The following is a 25,332-nucleotide window of genomic DNA, read 5'->3' as shown; positions in this document are numbered from 1 at the left end:
TCAGTCGACAAGACTATTTCTACTTTAATGCATCCTTGAAGGAATGCTCAGAGATGGCAGCAAATGTGTTCATTTTGCGGTCTTACAGAGAGTTAGTCCATGACGTTATTACCGCAGCTCAGTACACACAAATCAATCCTCACAGCAGTTTTGTGACTCCTAATCATAATCGCGGCGTCCCCTGCCAGGAAATCACGTTTTTCATGTCAGACGCTGCCTTCGCGGGCCACTGTAGGTGCAGTTCTTTTCATTGCCGAAGAAAGGTGATTCGTACAGTGTTCGCGTGACTCCAGGAAACTCTTTTTGACGGATCCTGAGGCAAGAGAAACACAAGACAAAAATGCTGTTGTCAGTTTTTAGAAATATAGATTGAAGGTAGAGACTGTGGGTCTTTGACCTACTCTGAGTGTGTGTGTGTGTGTGTGTGTGTGTGTGTGTGTGTGTGTGTCTGTGTGTGTGCATCATTCTCCCACCTTAACCAGTCCTGCCAGATTGACCTGGCAAACAGTGACACAGGTGAGTGGGTGTGGTGTGACCTGCCTTTTTTACGGGACAGGAAAGTCACTAACCCTCGCGCACACACGTACAAACCCTCATATTTCACAGCCTGAGAAACGAACACACTTCAGAAGCGAGAGTGTGAGCGATCAAGGCATGACCTCTAGAGATCGAGACGCAATATAGATAACATTTAAAAGAGTTGGCGAACAACTCTGGAGCCGGAGCTGGAGCCTTTTGGATGTACTTGTAAAACCGGACCCTTAAATAAGACGACACCTACGTCAGTCGTCTCATCTCACCTGCACTAAGGTATCAGCTTTTAATCTGTTATTTCATGTTTAGTGCTCATTTGAAGTGTCTCAAGATGCAACAGACAATTACTTTAATATCTTATAAAACCCAAAAGACAGTCAGTTTACATCAATATAAAACAAAGAAGAGTAACAAACCCTCACATTTGAGTAGCTGGAACCAGAGACTGTTTGCTGTCTGTGCTTGAAAAATGACAGTTTTTCATTATTTTTCGCTCGTTTGACTAATTGACTCGTCCACCGATCATTTCAGCTCTAAATTGAAGTTCCTCATGAAATTTATTTTTCCTAAAACTCCCAAATCACCATTATCCCAGGGGACCAGGAGTGAAGATGCCTACTTTTTATTTTTTTAACCAGTGAGATAAAGTGTTTTTTGGAGCCTAACTCATATTAAAGGTCAAAATGCTTCGACCTTTATTCCACATATCTGCACTTCAGTCAAGCATTTTATTAATGAAAGGCTCTTTAGTTTACGCTTGACATCATGTCTTGGGTGTGATCACCTCCTTTATTAGGTTGGCAGGAGTGTCTCATCTGGCTATTGTGCTTATTAGCTCAGTGAACATGTTTACATTAATGATGTTGTATTATAGGTTTGGGTGCTTGAGTGTGCTTAATGAGGCCTTGGCTGCAAACTAATTTCCTTCAGGGTAATGGAGCTCAAAGCTACACGTTGCGAAGCTACAGAGGAATGTAGAGGCAGGTACAGAGAGATGGTAGGGGAAAGGAGCATGTGGTTTACTTAGTTAGCTATAAGAGGAATAAAATGATGACATTTCAGACGTAATCAATTTTTTCAAGAATTAAAACCCCACGTTTTTCTAACCTGTAAAAAAGGCTTTTAAGGCCATTTTGAGTTCAAGTCTTGCATCTGAACTGACAAACTTTGACAAATTTATAAAGATGATATGACATGATATAAAAAAAAATGGCTATTAACTGACTTCTTATGGTTATTTAATCTCATCTGAAGACATTTGTTCACGGAAATGTTTCGTTCCCCCAAATGTAACCTGCAACCTGTTTTTGAGCTGTCGATAGATCAGTAGCAGGGGGTAAACTTAATAAATATGTGGTGCCCTACTGTTACCAAACTGCCAGTTAATGCAGATGCGCGTGGTTGTACACAGATGTGTATCTGTGCAATGTGTCTCTGTGTTTGTGTTTGTGTTTACAGGGGACCATCAGAGTCCGTTTACAGGCCTTGGGGTGCACTACTGCATATCTGAATACAATGTTGTATAAAGCCTTTAGCGGCTCCAGAAGGAGCTGCACAAAATCAGATACTTTGCGTCGGGTTGGGGCTGAGGGCTACAATCTGGGAGTGCGGCGTTAGAAAGAAGAGGGCCAATGAGACCTCTGTAGCCCGCTCCTCATCTCTGCTTGAAGGTAGCGACTTGAGGCTACAGTATGTGCTTCTGGCATATCACACCGCCTCCCTAACTTTGGTCACGTCGCGTTGTGGGTAATGCGGGAGCCAGGTTTTGACAAGGAAGAAGAATATGTTCAACTGTAAGAAAAGGGCCGAGCTGATGGTCACAAGTCCCGACAGCGCTATAGGAGTGCGACGCTAAATCGGCGGAGTAGTCGTTCAAGATGTAGATGTTGCTAAAAACCCGCCACTTGCACTTGTCAACGCCAATCGATAATTTATAAATATATTTCCATACAAGTGCTAGTGCGTACATACATGTGGCTTGTCATTAATTCTGCTTTTACGTCTCAGTGCAGTCAGATATCTTCAACCTTATATCCAACTCTTTTGTGAGTCTGGGGTATTTTCTAGGTACTACTGTCATTCAAATATCTGGCAACTAGTCCCTTTTCTTCATTTTTCTAGTATCTAATATTGCATCTGGTTTCTTTAGGTTAATGATTAGTTTCTATTTAACTTTTACTGTGTGGGATTTTACATGTCTTCTTTGGTTTCTTGCAGTTTTCTCCCACAGCCTCTTAATAAATGTCTGTACGGTATACGTTAGCTCTCTAATAGGCATGCAAGCTATCCTGGGCATACAGTGCATCTCACCCAGAGCTGCTGATAGTCTGCGGCCTCCTTATGACACTGAAACAGGATAAGCAGGTCTACAGACTGGATGGATGGAGTAGATAACGGAGCAGAATTAGACACGACAGCTTATAAAACTGTACTATTTGGTATTATTTAAAATGCAGTGCACCATTTGATTCAACACAATGGTCATTTTAGTCTACACAAATGTCACCTGTGCATAGATAATCTGTCGCTGGAATGTTAAAAAGAAAAGTTTCGATGTTTATGTGCGCTTTACGCAATAAATGCAGGGCAGAATCTTGCCCCACTTCATTCCTGAAGTGTTCTGGCCATCCTTATCTGATCTGTGGCGACAGGGGAGACGAGTGTGGGTTATATAATGGGTCCATTTATCTCTCATAACTTCAGCTTTAGTTCCATTAAGCTGTTCACGACTTACTTCACTCCACTTTTCTCCCCTTTCACCTCTCTGGCTCTGCAGGTACGCCACACCGCCGCTTACAACAAACCAAAATAGACATACATATAAATAAACAACCCAAAGTCTAACATTCTTGCCTTGTTTTGATTGCATCATCCCTTTTTCAGCTGATGATCGTCAAGCTGCTCCTTATGTAACCGTTTCATCTCTTTCAACTCCTCATCATGATTGGGCTGTCACTTAAAAGGTCAAGCAGATGTCACAATACCAAGACTGTTGGAGGGAACAAAAGAGGCCGTGATGAAATACCTATATTTGAAGCCTTATCACCGGTGTCGGAAAAAAGCAACGAGTTTGTCCTGAGAGTGGAACTCGAGTAAAAGTCATAGGGTTATTAAAATAAAAAAGGGTTTATCCCCTTGGGAGCATTTGTATGTTGGCCGAGGTTCATGGCATTCTGGCCTTTTTGCATTTCCTTGCAGAACTGGCCTACAGGAAGTAGCCATTTTGGCCTAAAAGTGTTAACTAGAAGAAAGGTTACTGGGTCGCCGAGGTAATGAGGATTCGTCCCTTCGGGGACAATGAATGTGTACAGCAAAATCAATGGAACTCATGATATAACATATGTTGGTATATTTTAAAACACACCGTTCCACCTGGGGGACGCTTTGGCCTTGGCGGGGCGATTTTAGGTGGTTTCTGGTCTGTACCGGACTCTGTCTTCACACAACCTTGACAAACTATACATTGTTTGAAAGCTCTAAGTCTCCTGATTCTATGTGTGCAGAGAATTCGGGGATCCCCATATTACTGCAGCAGCTGTTGACACAGAATTGGTTCAGAGTTGTGGCTGTGGCTTTCAAAGTGTTTTCCACACACAAGGTCCTGCAGCAGGCCCTATATTTCCTTTCTATGCCAAAATTTATTCATTAATCAATTACATTTCTATCGTGTTTTGTGCCTCTGTAAGTTTGGTTCGGCATCTTTTAGACTCATTGTGACTCCTTGGTTGTAAAATTTAAAGAGTTCCCTTTCAAAGTAGACCAGGGTTATGACTGTAATCAAAAGGGTTGAAGAACGGTGACGCTTCTATTTTGTCTACCTTATTTTTGGGCCTGGGCACAAAAATGGGGGCTGTTGTTGATTCAGCTGTAAAATTCCCCCGTTGTCCCCCCCCTTTGTCATCCCTTTTCCCCCATAGGATGTCTTTATATGGTAGTTTTCTGTCTGACGAGCAGTTCCAGTGCTCCATCTGCCTCGACGTGTTCACCAACCCTTCGTCCACGCCCTGCGGCCACAGCTTCTGCATGGACTGCATCAGCAGATACTGGGACGGATCTAAGGTGTGTGAGTCTGTACACGGGTAAATGTCGGTCAAATTAACTTTAAGCTGTGGTGTACAGGTGTCCTTTTTCCCATCATTTATTTTGCCCTATTCCTGTATTGTTCTTTTGTCTTGGTGTGTTTACTTCCTTCTTCCAATTTGTGTCCCTCCCTTCCATCTAAACTTTCTTTCTTTTGTCCTTGCCCATCTTTTGTTTGCCTCCCTTTCTCTTTCTTCCTCCATTCACTGAGCCATTACTGAGAATTTCTTTCTTTCTTTCTTTCACCTGTGCCTGTCCTCCCCTTTCGTTACCTTTGTTTCTTCTGCTGTCTCTCTTGTGTGCACTGTTTATGTGTCGCCTGCATGTAACAGGACTTTATATCACCGTAGCAGCCCCAGTTTTGGCCTTTTAATCTATCGGCGTACATTCGGGTCACGGGAATAACCACCGTTTTATCTAAAATATAATTAGCCTGTGATGTTTGAAAAACGCAGAGGGTCATTTAAAGCACTTTCCATTGTTGGAACAGAGACAAAACTTGGGAAATGGGTTAGGACATTTTTTTTTTTTTTTTTTACATTTCAGCAGACACAATATTTCTTGGGGAGATTTCGGAAATACTTACAAAACAACGGGAAGGGTATGAAAAACCCAGAACATCACCGGTTCCTTATCTTTTAGAGAAACTGATGGTTACCTCTGTTAGCCTGTGCCAAAGTTTTTTAATGTCACGTAATGCTAATACCTGACAGGCACAACCTGGGGCTAGTACCAAAGTACATTATGTAGGTTATGTACGTTGTTTAAAAAATCAACAATCCATCCATTCATCTTAACTTTCTAGACTTTTCCACATTCCCTCTGTCATTCTTTCTGTCTTCCCTTGCTCGCGTCTTTCCGCTGTATTCATTTTCCTCTTTGGTTCCTTTTTACATTTCCTCCTCTCCTCGCCTGTCCTCCATACTTCCTCTCTCAGGTTTGCCAGTGTCCTCTGTGTAAGAAAACCTTCCAGAAGCGACCAGACCTCCAGATCAACAGGACGCTGCGAGAGATCACCGAGCAGTTTAGATCCATGAAGGGAGGGGCAGTGGTTGGGAGGGAGAAGAGGGGGGGGAGTGGAGGTGGAGGTGGAGGTGGAGGAGATGGAGCCATACCAGATGATCTATTTGATGAATTGAAGAAGAAGCTGCCTCGACCTGTGCCAAAGCCACCGATGACGCTGACCTATGAGGCTCAGTCCCAAGGTAAGAAAGAGTGATGTGTTTTCCTCTCCAGATCATTTTGTGAATTTGGGTTTAGCCACCAAGGGTTAGGTCAATATACAAGGGCATTTTTGTCAGTGTTGCTTTCCTGGCTTCACCTGCATGACGACAGACTGTGAGACTTCAGACAGACAATTATAGTTATTACAATAATTATTATTAATCTTTATTTACAGAGCAGTTTTCACAACCCAAGCTGCAAAGTGATTCACACAAGGCCTCAAATTAAAATCTAAAAATAATAAAATCATTAGATTTTATCATAAAACAGATGAAAAATAGTCCAATAATTTGTGTGTGTGTGTGATTTAAAAGATATTAATGACTCAGTTCAGGATATACTATATTATAATTAAGGATATTACCAAATATTATTTTTCTGGCTGCTAGTTGCTAACGAATCAGGTACGTGAAGTCAGAGTCCGGATCTCAACATCATCCAACCCTGTCACCTAGAAATTATGAATATATAATAATAACAGCAAATACGTTTTGCGGGGAAACGTAATTGCTACCGAATTACGTTTTCTCTTAACGTAATGACGTAATGTTCTTAATTTACGTTTTCGGCAAAGACACTGAGACAGCCTAAATCCACAGAAGAACCGTGGCAAGTTCTCCAAGTCCCTTAGAACCACCTACCTGCCAAGTACCTTGAAAAAGTGTGTGCAGGTCCACCGCTGAGAAACGGTGCTGTTTCTGTTTACTGCACTTTGTATGAAGACAACTGATAAATAAAATATATTCATGGCATATTTTTTGAAAGCATCCTCGCTTTGGTTTTAGCGCCTAAAACTTTAGCACAGTCCTGGAAATGTTAAGATGACGTCTAGCTTTTGTTCCCACGGAGGCTGTAGGCACTAACTGAAAGAAAAAAGTGCCAAATCAATGTATTTAATGCAATTGAATTTACGCATAAATAATATTGACAGCCTGAGTCTAAAAAAGAAAAAGGGCTGGTGGTACTTCAAAAATCCTTACTCATTCATCATACACGGTGACAGTCCTGGACGTTTTAGTGCTTAGGTGAACGCTCAGCACTGAATGCGGAAGACTGAACATGTTGGTTCACCTCAGCAGTGCTGACAAATGAGTTCAACATCTAGTCGGCTCAGTTTAGTGTCACAATCTGCAGATGATGCATGACTGTGCTGTCAGAGCTATGTTGCACAGCAGCAATCTTTAACAAGACAAAGAGTCTTCAGACATCCTAGTAGTTCTGTGAGAATGTAAATACTGCTGTCAGCATGTTAACATGCTCCTGTTCAGCTGGTATGGTGTTTACCACGTTCGCCACCTTCATCAACAGGCTGATGGGATTGTGATTAGTTCTGCAGGGGTTTGATTGTAAACCAGAGTGACCAAATTGAATTTAGTTGCTGGAGGTTCTACAGAGGAGGGAAAGTCAAGGGATCACCAAAGTTGGTAGAATTCGTCCTCTGGGAACCACGAGTGTCAGGACCAAATTTCATGACCGCTGATCCAGCAGTTGCGGTGGACTGAACAGTGACTCACCGATCGGCGCAGCAATCTCGAGCCTAAAAAGCAGCTCAGCAAAAGAAGAGCCACTGTAAACCATTTTTAAGCCGGTTCAAGTTAAAAACACAAAATATTTCACCTAACTGTACTTAGGTTGAACAATTAGTGCAAAGTTGTCTTTTGAGGTTTGAAAATGTAAAACTATCTGAGTTAACTCAACTGACCTTGAGAAAACAAGTTTAATAAACTAAAGATATTAAGTTGAACGAACAAATGCTTGGTCACGCAGCTTTTTGAGAGACCTCGTGCGCACCTCAGCTTGATTTTCCTCGAATTTTCTCTCAATCCCTGTGTCCGCTACCTTGGAAGGTGACTCCATCACAACGTTGTTTTCGCCAGTCACGACCTCCCTGGCTTCTTCGGTACCCAACAACAGTCCGGTCGCTGCCCTGAGCCCCACCTCCGGACCTCCTCCGCCTCCTCCCCCGTATTACCGATCCAGCGGCCGAAGGAGGTTCACCGTGAGCGGGGCTGCAAGCAGCCAGAGCCTCCCCGTCTGTGAGGTCCACCAAAGGGGAATAATGGTACAACACTTTTACATACATCATAAACTAACATCTGTCATTTCAGATTCCTATAGTCCTTTGTGCCTTTTGCTTGAACTTCAACAAGCTTATTATTATCATTTATTGAGGAATAAGTAATAATAATGCATGATTTTGTGTTCTCCTTGACTTTAAGCTCATTTGCCGATAAGGGTTTGACAGTGCAACACTTTCTCTCCCTGATGTCAGATTTACTGTAGGAATGACAGAGTGTGTATTTGTCCTGTTTGTGAGACCGAGCACCATCAGGATCACGACACAGTGACTGTCGAAGACGAATGGATGAAAACCAAGGTAGGAAAACAAAACAGAGAGACAGGGACAAGGAACGGTTTGACGTTTGGCGTCAACCACTTAGCCTTTGGGGAGTTTCCTGTTTTTTAGTTTCTTTGTTTGAATCGGATAACAGTGGCGTTAAGAGGAAGAACAACAACAATGCGCAGCCTGTGACAAAGCAGGCATTTGCGGACCTGTGATAGCGAGAAGTTCCTCATGTTTGGGAATCTGAGTCAGTCAAGTCAATTTAATCAGGACACAAAGCAGTCTAGAAGGATGTCAACGGCATTACTGTATATCTGTGCCTCAACCCTGAGCGTGCCATGGGACATTTTGTGGAAAAAGTTTTTTTTGCAAGCACATAAGTTATATTTGGTAGAGACGAAAACCAGTTCTTTGTTCAGCAAATGTATTTGCACGTATGCTGTCATGGACGCAGGTTCGCAATAAGCCCTCTCACTCAGTTTGAATCATTTTCCCTCTCAGTTTCCCCCGCTCTGTGTGCTCCCAGATCATTGGACACTTGCTCACAGTGGCATTTTTGCTCTCTCAACATCACTGCTCTGTGTGCGCTCAAGGCTCAGAAAACTGGGGAGGGAAATTTCTAGTCGGCTATTTTGTCTCCAAAAAAAGATCTACTGGTTTCGAGAGATGTAGGGAAGCACTTGGGGAATGGTAATTCGCAGGCACGCCTAAGTAGTTTATACAGCTCTGGTTATGAATTTCACTTTCCTGGTTACTGGGACGCTTGGTTGCAGAACACCTTGTCCTCAAAAGGTCTCATTGTGTGCTCAGACTTGAGGCACAAATATAAATCCTTTACTTTCACTCTGGACACAAGTTTTTTAACATTGTAATGGATGGAAAACAACAGAAGTGGGAGTGAAAGGATGTTTTGTAATTGCTGCTTCTGCCGCCGTGTGTGTGTGTGTGCGTGTGTGTGTGTGTGTGTGTGTGTGTGTAGTCCCAGCTAAATTTGTCAGAGCAGGAGATCCAGGAGATGATCAGACAGAGAATCAGGAAGATCGAAGAGATCAGAAAGTCAGTGATTGAACTGGGGGTAAGTCAAACACACAAACACACACATTCTTGTAAATACCACAGTTGTGTGGGAAAACCTGTAAATCCTCCTGTCATCCATTTATCTTTTTTTTTATCACAAACACAGATGGTCACCGACTTTATGAAGTTTTCCTTCACACCTATTTTCTATTTTCTATTTTCTGTCTTTCAACTTTATAATTCCCTAATTTGGGGGTATTTTTAGATGCACTCTTTTCAGGGTTTTATCCAGATATTTGGGGGCTCCACCCAAATTTTTGTTTGCTTTCACAACTTTTTAGGGTTTTATCTGAAGTTTTCCGTTTATCTACAAATATTTGACTAAACATTTAGGGTTTTTACCTGACTTTTAGGATTTTTTCAAAGCTTTTCAAATCTATTTTCAATTTTCAAATCCCTAATATTGGGGATTTATTCAATAATTCTAGGGGTTTACCCAAATGTTTCAGTTTATTCATAATGGCTTTATCCAAAGTTTTGGGACTGCACCCAAATTTTTGTTGGTTTTACCTTAGTTCTTGTGTTTATATCTCAGTTTTTAGGGGTTTGACCAAATAGTCAGGGTTTTAGAAGCATAGTTTGACCCAGATTTTCTAGTCTAGTTTCAGTGTTCAAGGTTTATTTGCCTAATTTGGGTAGGTAGGTATTGTGTAGGTTTTGTGACTCTACACAAATTTGGGGGTTTTAGCCAGTGTCCTTGGTGTATTCTTGTACACATTTATTGGTGTTTCTCAACTTAATGTTTTAATGTCCTAATTTTGGAGTATTTATTCCATAATTTTGGGGGTTTCACACAAGTTTTTAAGAGTAATCCTGACTTTTCATGGGTTTTACTTGAAGTTTTGAGGTTCCACCCAATTTCACCTCGGTCATTCCCTGATTTTCAAAGATTTGATCAGATTTTCAGGGTTTTTTGCCAAATTGTTGCCTTTTAAATTCAGTTATAACCGATTTTGAGGACTTTGTGATTCTAACATTGTAAATCTGGTCAAGAATCTGTTAAGACTGACTATTTGCCACTGTTTTGGGGTTTACACCTTACAAGGGAATCTCAAAAAAAAAAAATGTCTTGAAGGATGTAAGGCCTACATCTCACACATGAACTCTCCCCAGCGGGCGGTGGAGCGAGAGACAGCAGGCAGCGTTTGCCTTTTCTCCGCACTGGTGTCTGCAATTGAGCGCTCTGAGGCAGAGCTGATGGAGGTGATGGAGATGAGCCGGAGGGCGGCCGAGCACCAGGCTGACGCCATGATACTACAGCTGGAGCTGGAGGTGGAAGAACTGCGGAGAAGAGAAAGCGCCCTCGCCGAGCTCGCCCAGTCAGATGACTACAATCACTGTGTAAAGGTCGGTGGGAAACTAAGGTTGAATTCGAAGATATACTGTACTGTAATATAGCAATAATTTCCACAGTTTCCACCTACTTTCCAGACTTTCCCCATCCTCTCCAGTCTTCCACCTGCCAAAGACTGGTCTAGTGTGTCGGTGAACTCTGACCTGGGAACAGGGACCATCTACAGGTCACTGGCGGCTCTGGTGGAGAGGTTCCAGGAAGAGCTGAAAGTTGTTGCAGAAACAGGTCAGTGACTTGCAAAAACGCAGGGGCCTCGGTTTTCGTAAGATAATGACAAAGAGATTTGATTCACAGTGCAAATGAGACTTAGTTTTTTTACCCTAGAGCCTTGGGTATGTAGAAATGTGAGAAAAAAGTCGGTCAGTACTGATCAATATTCAAAGTCTAAAAGAGTCCTTTTAGAGTTTAAACTAGGACTTCCTTGTTTTGACCTCAGAAAAGAGGAGCAACTGCTTTAGACTCTCATGAAGCATAGAATTAGTGCCCCCAGGTGGTCAAATTCATTATATTATGTCCACAGAGGTTTTCAAAGGTTGGTACCAATGGTTTTCTCTTGTCATTTGCCTACTAAACTGACCACAAAAGTTCTACTACAAAAGTGCGTGTATTTTACTTTAGCGCTAATCATTCACAATATCAAACTCTTATCTCAAGCCCTGAATCTACCTTCAGATAGATCTATCAGAGGATTCTCAGTCACATTAAGAAGCTTTCATTTATTCACTGGTGTAATATTGCCTTTGCAAGCCGGGACCGAAAAGTCTTCCTTGGTTAGGTTTTCGGGGAAACGCCAGCATCCAAGACTGGTGTGCAGCTGCTGACCAGCAACCTTTCTGATGCGAGAAGCAACCAGTTTTACACGATCCCTCTCAGAATATGCATTGAGGCTTAGTCTGCAGCAGAAAGAGATGACGTTTACCTTCAGGCTACCGGGTGATTTGAGCAAGTTTTAAAACGCTACGGTACATGTGACAAATGCGTTAAATGAATGGCAACTTTATTGCTCAAAACACAGTAGAAAATACAGAATATAAACATCTGTTGCACCAAGAAAAAAAAAAAAAACAACTTAAATTGGTCTCATTAACGTTTCTCTACAAGCTACAAGTTAAACTTAATGTTCACCGCAGGTTATTAGATACATCTCTTTTCTTTTTTTTAAATAATTCCCTATTTTGGCGTATGTATTCCATAATGATTGGGTCTTACCAACACTTTTAGGTGTATTGCTGGCTTTTATTTGACTCTTGGGGGCTCTAACCAAGTTTCTTTTTCCAGCTCTGTTTGACACGTTTCGTCATGTTCCCATCCAGGTTTTCCTGCCTCAGCACTGGAACCCAGTCCAGTCCGAACACAGCCTAGTGAGTGTCCACTCCCACTCCACCTTAAACAGGCCGATCATACATAAACCGGTGAATGACGTCTGCCATTCACCTTAACATTTGCTGGTAACAGACATCCAGATACAAACCATCCTACCTTAAAGAGCTAAACACATGCGGTGTACTGCAAAGAGTCATGTGAGCATTCCACCTTAACCTGGTCAATGAGATGAATGTGTGTATATCACTCAATCCCTTCTGTTTTAATGAAGGCTTTCTGTTTTTCTGCAGGGATGAAGAGAGTACAGGAGTATGCATGTAGGTTACATTCACACAAACTGAATTCAGTGAGAGTAATATTATGGACACATAGAGAGTAGTCGGGTTGCAGACGTGACCTAACGAGAATAAAATGAAATTCTTCACGTCTCTCTTCAACGCAGTGGATGTAACTCTGGACTCCAACACGGCCCATCCTAGACTGGTTCTGTCAGAGGACATGAAGAGTGTGAGAAGCTTTTTAAACTATTCTAACACATAATGATTAACCATTTCAGAGTCGACCTCCTTTTCAACATTACATTCGTGAGCTTGCTTTTAGAGGAATACAGAGTGTAAATCACTCGGTCCGCGGGTTCGAGCCCTGCAATCACAAACCCACATGAAATTTCTTTACAATCTTGAAAGTTTGTCTAAAAATCAAGAATAGTAGCCGGTATGATGTCGGCCTTTGGTGGGCAAAGCTGTCCGTACCGTTAGGACCTTTTTCACGTTTGCATAAATCACATGGGAGCGCCGTGTTACGAGAATATAGACGGATACATTTCGAAATGTCTGGCTCACATTATCAGTTGCGGCTGTCGAAGTTCATATTCTACATTACACTGTACAAAAATTGGGTGGCAGATGGAAGAGAGTCCCCCGACAGGCCTTGCGAAGCGGTGACTACGACGCTCCGGTTCTGATGAACCGTCTTTCCGCAGGTGAGGTGTGGAGACCGACACCAGCTGCTTCCGGACAATCCCGAGAGGTTTGACAGAGTCGTCTGTGTCCTGGGGAGGGAGGCGATTTCATCTGGGAGACACTACTGGGAGGTAAGGCGATCTCTCCGGCAGGTGTGTGTCAGTCAAGACAGAATATGATCCTAAACTGCCTATTCATTTTTCGGGAAATATATGTACATGGCTGCACAAACAACAGGAGAAATGTCTAGTGTAAGCATTGGTGTAAAGATGATTTATGAAAAACTATAATGGTCTGATTTTAACATAATGAGCACGTTTTGTTTTGTTTTTTTTAAACAAATGGCCAAATAGGAACACGCATGTCCTTTTCCAGCCTCTCATATGTCTCAGTGTCTGATCAAATGAATATGCTCTACTCCCCTGCGGAGGTGGAGGTGGGTGGGAAGACGGACTGGGACCTGGGGGTGGCCAGGCAATCCATCAACAGGAAGGGGAAGATTGAAGTTACCCCAGTCAATGGATACTGGTTCCTCAGCCTAAGAGACAAGTGAGTTTTCCATCAGTCGTCGGTGATTTACCCGACATGTGACATGTGACAGCTACACAGCGTTTTAGCTTCCGAGGGAGGGGTTGCTCAGGGACCAAAAAATGAATGAAAATGAATGAAAATTGTTTAGATACCCAGATTTCCTCCAGATTTTTCTTTATTCTTTGCTCCCCCCCTCTCTTCTGTTCCATGTGCTTAACTATCCTTTACTTTCTCTCGTCCTCCCCTTCATCCCACTCCTCAGGAGCAAGTACGCCTTTCGCACCGAACCCTCCACGGACGTCCATCTGAACCTCCGACCGCATAAGATCGGGGTATTTGTGGACTTTGAGAAAGGACAGGTGCAGTATGGGGGGAAAAAAAAAAAGTTTTATATAACTTGACTTCTTCTGTCTTCGACAAAGTGTACAGAATCTGACAAATACCAAGATCACCTTTTCAGCTAGTTTCTCCAGTTGTGGCAGGTTAGGGAGGTTTTTCTATAACGTGGTCCTGATACAGTATTTACATACAGTAGCTCCGTTTTCAAGTAATGCTGAATGTCCTCCTTTTTTTTTCACGGCTCTACAGGTGTCTTTCTACAACGTTGACGCTAAAATCCACATCTACACTTTCAGTGACACTTTCACCGAATGCATCTACCCGTTCTTCAGCCCCTGCACCAATAAATCAGGGAAGAACGAAGGGCCGCTGATAATCACACCAGTAAACTCGACAGAGTGACAGAAAACTCCTGAAAAATGATTGGTCGTTTCTTCGTCTCTTTTTTTTTTACATACTTGTGCACTTGCTTTTAAAAAAAGGAAAAGAGAAAAAAAAATCCTTTTGGCAGATGTTGGTGTCCGACTGTGAATCGTTTATTCATGTAGGTGAAACATTTTGATGTATTTTAAATGATTCACTGATCTTTCAATAAAACCATCACATTTTCCCTTAACCTGGACATCGGCCTTCGAGCGTTGTTTCTTTGGTCATTATCCCTTCAGAGGAGTAGTTTGACTTTTCGCCGTCTTGCTGAGAGTGTGGTGAGGGGACCGATACTGCTCTCAGGTCCGTACATTGAATACAAAGCCGCAGACGGAGGCCGGTTAGCGTAGCTTAGCATAAGGGACAGCGGCTGGCTCTGGCCATGTGCCACAAAACCCACCTACCATCACCTCTAAAGCTCATTTAGGGGACTTCATTTTTTTTTTTTTTTTTTTAACATTTGGACTACGCTAGCTGCTTCCCCCTGTTTCTAGCCTTTATGCTAAAATAAGCTAACCGGCTGCTGACATGAGAGTTGTATTGATCTTCTCGTCTAAATCTCGGCAAGAAGGCGAACAAGCGCATCGATAGAGAACTTCAGGACTGTTCTTTATAAATTAACACACTGAAGACCTGCTTTGATTTTACAAAGTATTTGATGGCATGAAAGCAGATCATTGAAGGTGCTGATTATCTCAAGATGATTACCGTTATGAATATTGTTTTAGTTCGATTTTGTATTCACTGAAATCACAACGTATAACACAAAGGATCCGGTATATTTGACTTCAGCTGGGTGGACGGCACCCCTGCTGACTCCGCGCTCTAAAAAGACTTTTCTGCTTTTGAGTGAGTAAACTAATCAATCTGAGAGTTTATTTACTGTAAAAAGACGCGTTCCTCCTCCCGCGTAACGTTCATGTTCCTCCCGCAGCTCTTCAGTAGCTCGAACGGCGGTGGGCGGATTTGTGACACCCGTGGAGCAAACTCAGGAGGGTTCACTGCTCTCGTCTGCAAACGAATCAGCAGGGGGGTCCCTCCTCCCAAACACACACGAGCTCAAACCCACTGACATCTTCAGCGTAAAGCCAATTCAGTTGTAATTTTCCATCCAAACTTCATAAACAATGGTGGAAAGTAACGTGCACTGAGTGCATTTATCAATGTACTGTACTTACATCCATGTTGTGCTACTTCATACTCCTCCTCCACCACATTTCGCTGGCAAACGCCGTACTTTTTGCTCCAGTACATTGCTTGACAGTGATAATCACTAGTTACTTCTCAGTTTAAGATTTCACATAAAAACTTGTGACGAGCTTATGAAATATGACGAATTGTTAAAAATGAAACCAGTGGTTTCCAACCTTTTCGGCTTGTGACCTCCGGTTTGGGCGCCTTTTCAGATCGCCTGATGAGTTGTCGGTCGTTCCGAGTGATTTCCAATCTAAACTCCTCAGATGGTTTCAGTTAATAACTGATCGAGACCCAAAGGGGTCAAATGACTCAATATTTCACAAAAAAAGAAAAATTATATGATCATGAGGTTAAAAACAAAAAACAAAAAACAGATTATTCAAGAGAAGAGGATGAAATAATAAAAGGGTGACAACACATGAGGTGAAAGCCAGGCTTAACATCACATGATCTTATCCTATAACCACCAGGCACACATCCTGTCCAGGTCACGAAACTGGCATATTGACAGAGCACGTCCTCGGCCAGGACACTCTCACGCAGCCCACGATCACCCCTCCCTCTAGGACATCAAACAAGCCGCCTCTTTCACGCTGCTTGGTCTGTAAAGTTCCTCTGCTTGACAGAAATAATGGGGAGGGGGGGGCAAAGACGGAGAAAATAAGGAAATGTAGATAAGGAGAGAAGGTGAGATGAATAAGACGAGAAGAAGAGAGAGTTTGTTTGTTTGGATCTGGTCAAAATTAAAGAAAAAAAGGTAAAAAAGGAAAGACGAGACTAAAGACAGAGATTATGTCAGCCCTTTTTTCTGCTTTCAGGCACATACACTGCAGCTGTAAATGCTCAGTAGAGCGCCACGTGTATTAATCCGCGACTGAAAATAGACCCCAACAAATGCACTATTTACTCCTGTTTGAGTGATGTTGAAAACTACAGAGCCGCTTTTAAAAATGTTTGCTTTTCAACTATGTCATGCTGCTGTCATATTAGTACCACTAATGCTACTAACCAGTATTAACACTTAGGACACAGGGTAATAAGGATAATTCCTTGAAAAACACTTCACTTTTGCATCACATTGGCACTTGTTGCCAAAGTTGGCTCAGGCCAAATTTTCTTTCTCAGTTGGTCTGTGGTCTTTTGATGAGAAAACAACTTTAAAGATAAATGCACATTGTAAACTAGGTTAATTAAAACAGGTATTAGGTTTCGTCTTTGATTCCATAATAACGCAGATGATTTTGTACTCGAGGGGAAAATTCCCAGTCAAATTTGCAAGTAATCGAATTTCCAAGAAAACGATGAAGACGCGGTAAATCTGGAACTTTTTGGGCCTTCGGGCAGGTGCCTCTTCGTCCGCTTGGCAATCCAACCTTTCACTCGTGCCGCAGAGGCTTCGCTCGCGGCTTCGGCAAAAAGGGAGAAAACTATTCTTCCCCCCACGAGGAGCCGTTTTATTTCTGCAAGTTTTATATGAAGGTGAGTCAGGCGTGGGATGGGGGGCAATGCCGCACAGGCTCTAGGGAGTCCTCCTATTTAAACACCCATCAATAAATGGTTTATAACATTATATTGCAGATGTGGACAGATATCGCTTCTTCACTGTGGGTTTTGCTTTACTAAGCTTTATAGTTGCTACAACTTCATCATTTAATACTTCATTTTATCTGTAAATGATTTTATGAATGAAGACATTTTGTAGGCTGATGGTGTACAGCTTTTAGAAAACTATAAAAAAAAAATGTAAAAAAAGGGATGTGACTTGTTTTTCCTGGTGGTAATATCAACTCAGGCAAAGTCATCAAATTTCCAGCTGAAGAAAATGTATTTGGGGTTGGGGGTTGGGGGATTCTCTGCCGTTCATCTGACCACCGGGTCATTTGTGACCCTTAAGACCACAGGAGGGGCCACAGGAATAGTTTGGGGAATACACTTATTTGCTTTCCCTGCCAAGAGTTCGATGTCAAGATGCTAAATACGAAGCTACAGCCAGGAGACGGTTAGTTTCTCGGTTTCAAGGTAAATCCACGTACACACGCCTGTAAAGACACGTTGCGTCTAATGTGTTTAATCTGCATACAAACATAAAATGTAAAAATGACTCCCTGAACTGTTTCCTGATGGCTTTGCAGGAGTCCTGAGTCACCGTCAAAACCAAGAAACAGGTCTAGCGGATAACGTCCTATTTAAAACCACAACTTCTTCGTGTACAGATTAAACAAAGATAACTGTCTCTTGGCTCTAGTTTCGTATTTACAGTACAGACATGAGAGCGGTCCTCTCTGGCACTGCTCTTGCTGAAGATTAAAAAAAATAAATAAAAATTAAAACTCAGGTTTTCAATCATCTTCAACTTCACTGAAAATTATTCACACAACAAAGCCACTTCTTGTGCTCAATTTTTTAAATAAAGAGAGCGAAATTAAAAGGACACGGATGAGTTAAAGGACAAGCAAAGGTTCCTATGAAACAATAATTAAGGCATCTTTTGGTGAGATGAAAAAAAAAAAACAACAACAAAAAAAAAAAACAATGGAAAAATTGTACTAAGCACAAAGAATCAAAGAATTACACATTTCCATTCCTTGTAGATCAATGAATACAGCACATACGGGTTGTCATTACACTGACTCAACAACAGGGCGAATGCAGGACCTGCTCCGCATGAAACCATCCCCCGCTGTTCCCCTAAAAACCGGGCTATTGACCAGCAGTCACAAACTAATTGCCCATTACTCCTCCTATTCAGAACCGAGAGGTTACCGAGCAGCGGCGGGCACTCGGCCGCAAAGTCGGCTTAACGCCGCCGCCGGGTGCCGCGCCAAACGGGAATGACAGGCAAAGCTGTCGCTGGACGCCTCGGGAAACGCTCCTATTTTCTTCGGTCATGTAGGGCTACATCTAGCAGCGTGTTTCAGTAACTGTGCCTTTACGTTTGGCCAAGGTCTGATGTTTACGAGTCGCAGACGACTCAATTATTTTTTTATATCTTGGTTTAAAATGCTCCCCCTTACATATAAAACACCAAGGCATTTTAAAATATTTGAAGGCTCTATCTCCTGTAAAAAGATACACAGTAATACACAGGGACTGTACCCATTGGAATTTAAGTTACAGGTAAATCTACATTTCTGTTCTACAGTTGTTTACAAATAACAACCCTAGGTTGCAAAGTTGTCTAGTGGAGGTGCTTCAGTCCTCTTTGTAGCAGACCGGTAGCAGTTTCCAGTCTGGTGTTTCGGGTCTCGGTGTGGTGGTGGGCCTGTTGTTTACATCGGACTTCGCCCTCAGGTCCCGAATGCTACAGTGAACCAAGGGCTGGCCGCATCACTTAAATGTTAAATTGCTTTAGAACAACCAACCAGGATTCTCAAGTCGTAAAGCCGACAAATGAATTACGCGCAGGAAAACTTGCATTGAGACTCAAATGTAAACTGTTTTTTGTTTTTTTGTTTTTTTAGTTTTTTTTTATTCTAACTGTAACTCTAACCCTTAAATTAGATATGCACCTCATATGATATTTTAACATTTCTCATGCAAATACGCATTGTTCAATTATTTCCATTATTTGTGTATAAACTGCACTAACTCTAAAACCTTTCAGTGCGGAGTCAAGTTAAAAATTTCTCATTTAAAAAAAAAAAAAAAAAAAAAAAATCAGCTGCAGTTGATAGGGTCCTGCTTCATCTGAGACTTTGCTTTTTCTTTCTGGAGGAGAATGTGTTCAGCAAACTCCCGGACGGCTCCCATCCCCCCGACTCTGTGGCAGGTGTACTTTGCGGCATTGATGGCGACCACCGGGGCGTCCCCGGGTACTGCACTCAAACCCGCCAGGTTCAGGCAGTTGACGTCCGGTTTATCGTTGCCTGGGGCGGGACAGGGAGGGAAGACATCCTGACACACCGATGGTTGTGACCAACACAATAACAGTTACTTTGTGTTCCTAATCCAGAAAAGAAACCGGACGCCACGGTGCAATAATAAGCACAATAATCTGAAATGTTTCCAGTTAACTTTCTGTAAATGATTAAACTCGACAAATTGTCGACGGCTAATCTCGACATGGCTTGACCCACACTATAATAAAGGTCTGACTGCTTTACCCATGTACGCCACGTCCTTCCACTCCAGCTTCATCTGCTCCACCACCGGCTTCAAATCGTTCAGCGGCTCCGCTCCCACCTGGATGACTCTGCAGCCCGTCCTCTTGGCCAGTTTGTCGACCAGCGACCGGGTCACGGGGTCCTCGCTGGACGTCAACAGCACCACCTGGTGGAGTAAGACAGAGGTTGGCGTGAGGGATAAAGGGGGAAGGACAGGAGCCAGGTCACCGGTGCCATTCATACAGCTAGAAGATCCAACCTCCACTTCCTCCCTCTGCAGCATCCGGACGCCCATGGTGTCCCTGGTATTAACAGACACCATCTCCTCTTCGGACGCAGACAGAAAGATCCTTCCTTCGGTCAAACATCCGGAAACGTTGCAGAACATCAGCCGAACCACCTCCGGCGTGGCCCGACCGAAGTAGCCGTACCTGCGGGAAGACGCACAGATTGGACGAGAGAAGGAGGAGGAGGAAATGGACTGACCCAACGCAGATACCCGCACGCAGGGTGTCTGTTCTCAACTACCAGGGCATGACGACACAAGGCAAACAGACAAGGATCAGACAAACAAATAGTGAAGTGAACCGAGACAGAAGCACAGTAGAGCTAAAAAATGAGGATTCAATTGAAAAGAGTTGGAGCCTTTTATCTGATTGTCCTAGCTGGAAAAAAAAGAAAAAAACAAGACAAAACAAAACAAAAAAAACACTCAAGGACAGGACATAGCAAAGGAAACTAATAAAAAAAAAAAAAAAGAAAGAAGAAGAAGCAGGAAGAGAAATGTTCATATCAAACACAGATGTGAGCGCAGACAATCATCTTCCTGCACAGGGTATGTAACTGGTTGTGATACGGTTGTGATACGGTTGTGATGAGGCTTGGGCGGTTCCTATTTTTCCACACCTTAATACCTTCGGTAAACAGTAAAGAACCGACGTGCCAACAGCGCTTTCTAATACCAAGTACCTGGACATGTCTGGCTGGGATTAAATGCCTTTGACCTATAATAATGTCGAAGCGCTGTGAGTAAAGTTCAATGACGTTAGCGGCGCAAAAATGACCAGACCACCGACTGATTTTATTTTCACTTTTCATTTTTCCTTTTCCCCCTCAATAAAAGGAATACTGGAAATTTGTTTTGGTCTCATAAATTTAATCGCAAAATGTTGTGTTCAATGCCGAACGCATGAGATATAAATAAACTGAACGGAACAGACACACGCTTACGGGGTAGGATGTATCATGTTCAGCTGAACGCAGTCCCGCGGGACCTTTGGCTGAAAATAAACCTTTAAATGTGTTAAAATAGATCAGTTTTTCCACTTTCTGGGGCGGAGAGTTTCTGCGTGCGCCTCACCTGAGGACCCTCTGTTCTGCCACGGGCCAGTCGATGTCCACGTCTATGTCCACGCTGTACTCCGGCAGCATCTCGTAGTAGCCCACCTTGCCACCCTGGAGAGAGGGAAGAAATAACGGACGCAGGGGGTAAGAGAAGAGAGCGAAAGCGCACAAACAGCACCAGCAGCGGCAGCAAGTGCAAATCCACAAACCGAGTAATGAGAACAGACTCAAACTGTGAAGAACGGCTTTTCAAATCTACATTTCAAAAGTTCACCGCTGGTCCCATGTAACTAGTGGAGACATGGGACCAGCGGGGAACCGGTTACTTCTGGATAACTGAGAGAATCCTGCATCGGGGAAACTTGAAACGGTGAAATCCCCAAGGTGAATTGCGCCGCCCCCGGCTACCTGCAGAAGTCCCTCGTTCACGATGAGGTCCTTGGTGGTGAAGTAAAAAGAGCCGTTCTCACAGAGCTCCCCGTCCCAGTCCTGGCGCCGCGGCCGGTTGGCTGGGTCCAGGTTGAGCGGCTTGGTCATCTCGCCAGCTGGAAGGAGGCAGGGTAAGGGTTAAAAGCCCACTGCTCGACACGCACCTTCACCGAACATCATTGGTCATTTCCACAGGTTATTTAGACGGAGAGCCCGAGTCGACACAGAAACGGCGTGCACGAGAAATTGTGGCTGCAGGATTAAGGGATGATCTGCCGCCGTGCCAGCAGCTCTGGGGGGGGCTGCGCTAAATGCCGCTGGATGCTAAGATACAGGTACAAACCGTGCAGGGAATCATCTCATCAGCCACGCTGCAAACACGTGGCCAGGGGCAGGTGATGTCTCTTTAAAGTTAAATTCCAGACATCCTGATGGGCTGGTCCCCAGCTTTACCGTGTACTCCATACAAAACAAAACAAAAACACCAATAATAATAATATAGTAGAACACCATAACAATAAAAAGGCGGTCTAATGTTTTTCTTAACGGATCATTAAAAAGGAATAGTTCAGCATTTGTGTCATTATGCCTCCAGCCGAGATATTTACAGTTAAATGAAGAGTATTAATGTGTATTAATTGGTTTGGATTAAACGTGTCGTTTTTACTGGACCCTGCCTGATACCGGATTTTTGGGGCCGACACTGATTTCGATGTTTGGGAGTTTAAGAAAAAGACAATGATGATATATTTGCTGATAGTGTCTTTTTGTTTTTGTTTTTTTAAACAAAAAATGGTTTAAAAACATGGATGGACAAATGGTGGCTAAATGAACCCACACCTGGTCTAGAAGTCCTGTAACGGTGCAATTGCTTGTTACTCATCAGCCACCATCGACACTGATGCCAGTATATTTGCAAGAAGCTAATATCGGCCGATAAACTGGTCTAGTTCTGGCTCTAGGTTTTTGGATGGATTAAACCACGAGCTATAATGTGTTAATTAATCAACTTTAGAGACCAATAAGGAAACTGGTTATGATCCCCAAATACTGTAAATCACTGAAACTCCTTTATATAATTTACTTTCACTTGGTAACGAGGTGCTTTTTAATGAAGGTTTTGACGTCAACCTACACTCAAACAGCTCCGGATGACAACAGCAGACACTGAAACACTCGTCCTTTCCTGCCTCGCCGGTATTTTCGTGATATTTAAAACCAAACTGGTTGAAGAAGGCGTCGTGAGAGATGGACACGCAAGCAGAACGCACAACAGTTTGCAACGGGTTACTTTGTGAATAAACCACAAAAAACACCTGCTCATTTTTTATTATCTTATTTTTTTTAATCGACGGCACCGAGCCCAAGAACGTGTGACTGTGAATTGTAGGTCTCAACTAACATGCAACCCTGTGTCTGGCTTTTCGTCAGTTACAGAGGAGTCAAAAGAAGAAGTTTGAACAGGAGCACGACACAGTTTTGCAAATCCTTTGAGAAATCACAATTCACAACTAACAGCTCACACATATCTTCATGTTATTCACCCCCCCCCCCCCCTTTTGGGCATTTTTCTGGCTTTATTAAGCCCCTTTCAGACTGGATTTATTTCTCTTTGGGATGTGGGGCGATTTAAATATCACCTGCCCCGGTCAGTGATTTTAACCCTGTCCGGAGCGTATATCTGGCTAACGTTTTTATCCCCACCCCACTGGCCATTACAGCCGACTGCTTTTCTGGATTTCTGTGCACTTGCTCTTCCTCCTGTAATTGAAAGCCTGGTATTTCCAACAGTCCCCCAGCACGTCGGTTGACTTACATCCTTGCTTGACCTCCTGCCAGCGGAACTGGTGCCTCCGGACCACCGAGAAGACCGAATCAAAGCCCTGCAGCGTGATCATCTCCAGGGCCTCCTTCACGTGGTGCGGATGTAGACACGGGGACGTGGCCTGAATGTTACATATCACATCCACCTCTGTGAGAAAACAAAGCCAAAAAAAAAAAAGGATGCGCTTTAAAATTAAACAGCCGCTCTGTCGCCGCCCTGTGGCCAGACTGTGCGCCGACGGTAATTTCTGGGACCCACGGTGGAGTTGGGATCACACCGCGGCTCGCCGTGACACTAGGGTGTGCAGGTGCGCGTCGTGCAGCGGTTTGCGTACCTGGGTTGAGCCTGACGAACTCTTGAATGGTTTCCAGTGACGTAGAAGAGTCTCTGGAGACTTCGGGACTCCTGCGATGCACCTTGGCGCCCCAGGATTTTGCCACCTTCTCGATCTCGTCGTGGTCTGTCGACACCCACACACTAGGAAAATGAACGTATCTGCCGTTTGTCTGACTCAAGTTTTTATGCTCTGTCTGTCTCACATTGTTTTCCTCCTTCTCTTTTTCTTCCACGTCTCCAGCAAAACTAAACTATTTAGAACTTACAGGCACAAATACATTGCACGAAACCAATGCCACACACACACACACACACACTAGTTTGATCCGTTGCTGGTGTGTCATCACCGCCGGGACTAATTTCTTCATTTGAATTATGACATTTGGAATGGGAACAAAGAGGTGGACCACAGGGGGATTAATTCAACCTATTTTCTAGCAGAGTGGGTCATTTAAGATGCATCCAGTTTAGTGCAGGTGACCTTAACGGTGCCTTTTATAAAAAAAAGCGAAGAAAATGACACGACATGAGATACAAAGGCCTTGGGCTGCAACTCCCGAGCTTTGCGACGACTGACTGTTCTGCCCAGTTACTTTTTCACTGAATCCATTGAGTGTCGACGCAAAAAAAACGGCCAGAAAACAGCTCACCACAACCTCACATCTTAAAAATGAAGAAAGAAATAGCTCGTTTTGTTCGTCCAAGAGTCCAAAACCCCAAAAAAAATTTAGAGCCAAAACGGTACAAAGCGGAGAGAAGCATCAAAATCTTTGCTTTTTTGCTCGATCGATTATCAGAATATCTGGTTATTCATTTTCTACATCACATCTACATCCTTAAATTTGTGTTTTCAGGCTCCTGCGCTCATCTTTTCCTTCTCCCCTCCTTCTTCGTTTTCTTTGAAAGGCAAAGTATCCTGTCCACTGACTGACACGTATCAACTGATAAACTCTTATTTTACAGTCATTCGCATTATGAACCCCCCCCACACACACATCAGGTCTGGAGCAGTTCTTGAAGTCAACTGTACCTTATGAGGCCAGTGACGGAGAGTGAAACTAATCTATACATCTACTATAACAGATGAATGGATATAGAAGTGCTAAGTGTGGCGGTTTGTAAAGGAACTCTGGGGCGTCTTCGTGGGTGTCAGATCCTCATCCAAGGTCACACTCATCACGTGATCTACCTGTCAAACATGTTGGAGTCCGCAGCCGACCTCAGCACCCACCCGATGAGGGGCACCCCGGCTAACATTTTGATGTTTTTGAGGGGGATCCCTTTGCTCCCCCCCCTCGCCAGGATCAAGGCGGCTACGTGTCTCTTGCCGTCCGACCGGATCTGCTGCTTGCAGGCGGGGGGGGGTCCGTCCTGCTCGCCGTTGTCGGCGGGGAGACACCGCTTCCTGAAAGCCATGACGGCTCCGGCGGTTTCGTGAAGGAAGGTGCGGGAAGGCGCCGGTCGACCTCGGGGAGACTGTCGACGAAGCGTCGCTGTCGAGGCGGGTGTGTTTACACGAAACGATTCCGGTTCTTCTTTTTTCCCGGTTTGCAATTCCGGTTGCCTCTTTGTGGACTAAGCTCACTACCGCCACCTCCCGCTCCGGGAGATGAACTTGTCACCAAAAAGTTCTAAATATTTTTAAATCCGTTTTTTTTTTTGGTTTTATTCTCCTTAATGTTTCTCCATTTGTCGAGGCTGCATCAACGCCCCACGTTACTCCTCATTCGTCCTACATCATTTGATCGATCTCTCATTTTGGCCGAAACGAGCACCGTTGAAGAACAGCACCTACTCTGACAGGTGCTCCGTCCCCCATCCTCTGGTCCTGGTCTTGTAGAGGGACTCTGTGTCAGAAACTAGTTTAGAGACCCGAATTCTTCGAGTTTATGTTGAGCTCATTT

The 25,332-nt window shown here is 43.5% G+C and overlaps 2 protein-coding genes across 2 annotated transcripts; one reads left to right on the top strand and one right to left on the bottom strand.

The window, feature by feature from the left end:
* The first annotated feature begins 4,452 nt into the window (after positions 1-4,452).
* On the top strand, positions 4,453-14,170 carry LOC120797730 (E3 ubiquitin-protein ligase TRIM39). Its single transcript, XM_040141577.1, has 14 exons — positions 4,453-4,593; positions 5,552-5,690; positions 7,686-7,900; positions 8,111-8,215; positions 9,162-9,257; positions 10,373-10,606; positions 10,691-10,838; positions 11,927-11,974; positions 12,227-12,253; positions 12,379-12,443; positions 12,919-13,029; positions 13,329-13,447; positions 13,692-13,788; positions 14,018-14,170. Exons 1-14 carry the CDS (start codon positions 4,453-4,455, stop codon positions 14,168-14,170), a joined length of 1,698 nt encoding a protein of 565 aa, XP_039997511.1.
* A 3,147-nt stretch (positions 14,171-17,317) lies between these two features.
* On the bottom strand, positions 17,318-24,844 carry cmasa (cytidine monophosphate N-acetylneuraminic acid synthetase a). Its single transcript, XM_040141503.1, has 8 exons — positions 24,618-24,844; positions 23,427-23,569; positions 23,084-23,239; positions 21,247-21,383; positions 20,855-20,949; positions 19,754-19,925; positions 19,495-19,660; positions 17,318-19,257 (listed from the first exon to the last, which is right to left on the bottom strand). The coding sequence occupies exons 1-8, from the start codon at positions 24,842-24,844 to the stop codon at positions 19,049-19,051; spliced, it is 1,305 nt and encodes a 434-aa protein (XP_039997437.1). The 3' UTR covers positions 17,318-19,048.
* Between the last annotated feature and the right edge of the window lie 488 nt (positions 24,845-25,332).

The sequence above is a fragment of the Xiphias gladius genome, chromosome 12 (genome assembly GCF_016859285.1).
Source record: "Xiphias gladius isolate SHS-SW01 ecotype Sanya breed wild chromosome 12, ASM1685928v1, whole genome shotgun sequence".
Classification (NCBI taxonomy): Eukaryota; Metazoa; Chordata; class Actinopteri; order Istiophoriformes; family Xiphiidae; genus Xiphias; species Xiphias gladius.
The sequence above is the reverse complement of the archived record's forward strand: the minus strand, read 5'-3'. Positions and strand labels throughout refer to the sequence as shown.

Excerpts from the sequence above, each read along its gene's own strand:
- LOC120797730 (XM_040141577.1), top strand. The coding sequence starts at position 4,453 with ATGTCTTTATATGGTAGTTTTCTGTCTGACGAGCAGTTCCAGTGCTCC. Across the intron at positions 13,030-13,328 it reads CTGGGAGACACTACTGGGAG|GTGGAGGTGGGTGGGAAGAC; the intron begins GTAAGGCGATCT and ends TCCCCTGCGGAG. Across the intron at positions 13,448-13,691 it reads TTCCTCAGCCTAAGAGACAA|GAGCAAGTACGCCTTTCGCA; the intron begins GTGAGTTTTCCA and ends CCCACTCCTCAG.
- cmasa (XM_040141503.1), bottom strand. The coding sequence starts at position 24,844 with ATGGCTTTCAGGAAGCGGTGTCTCCCCGCCGACAACGGCGAGCAGGAC. Across the intron at positions 23,240-23,426 it reads GTTCGTCAGGCTCAACCCAG|AGGTGGATGTGATATGTAAC; the intron begins GTACGCAAACCG and ends GTTTTCTCACAG. Across the intron at positions 19,926-20,854 it reads GCAGAACAGAGGGTCCTCAG|GTACGGCTACTTCGGTCGGG; the intron begins GTGAGGCGCACG and ends GTCTTCCCGCAG.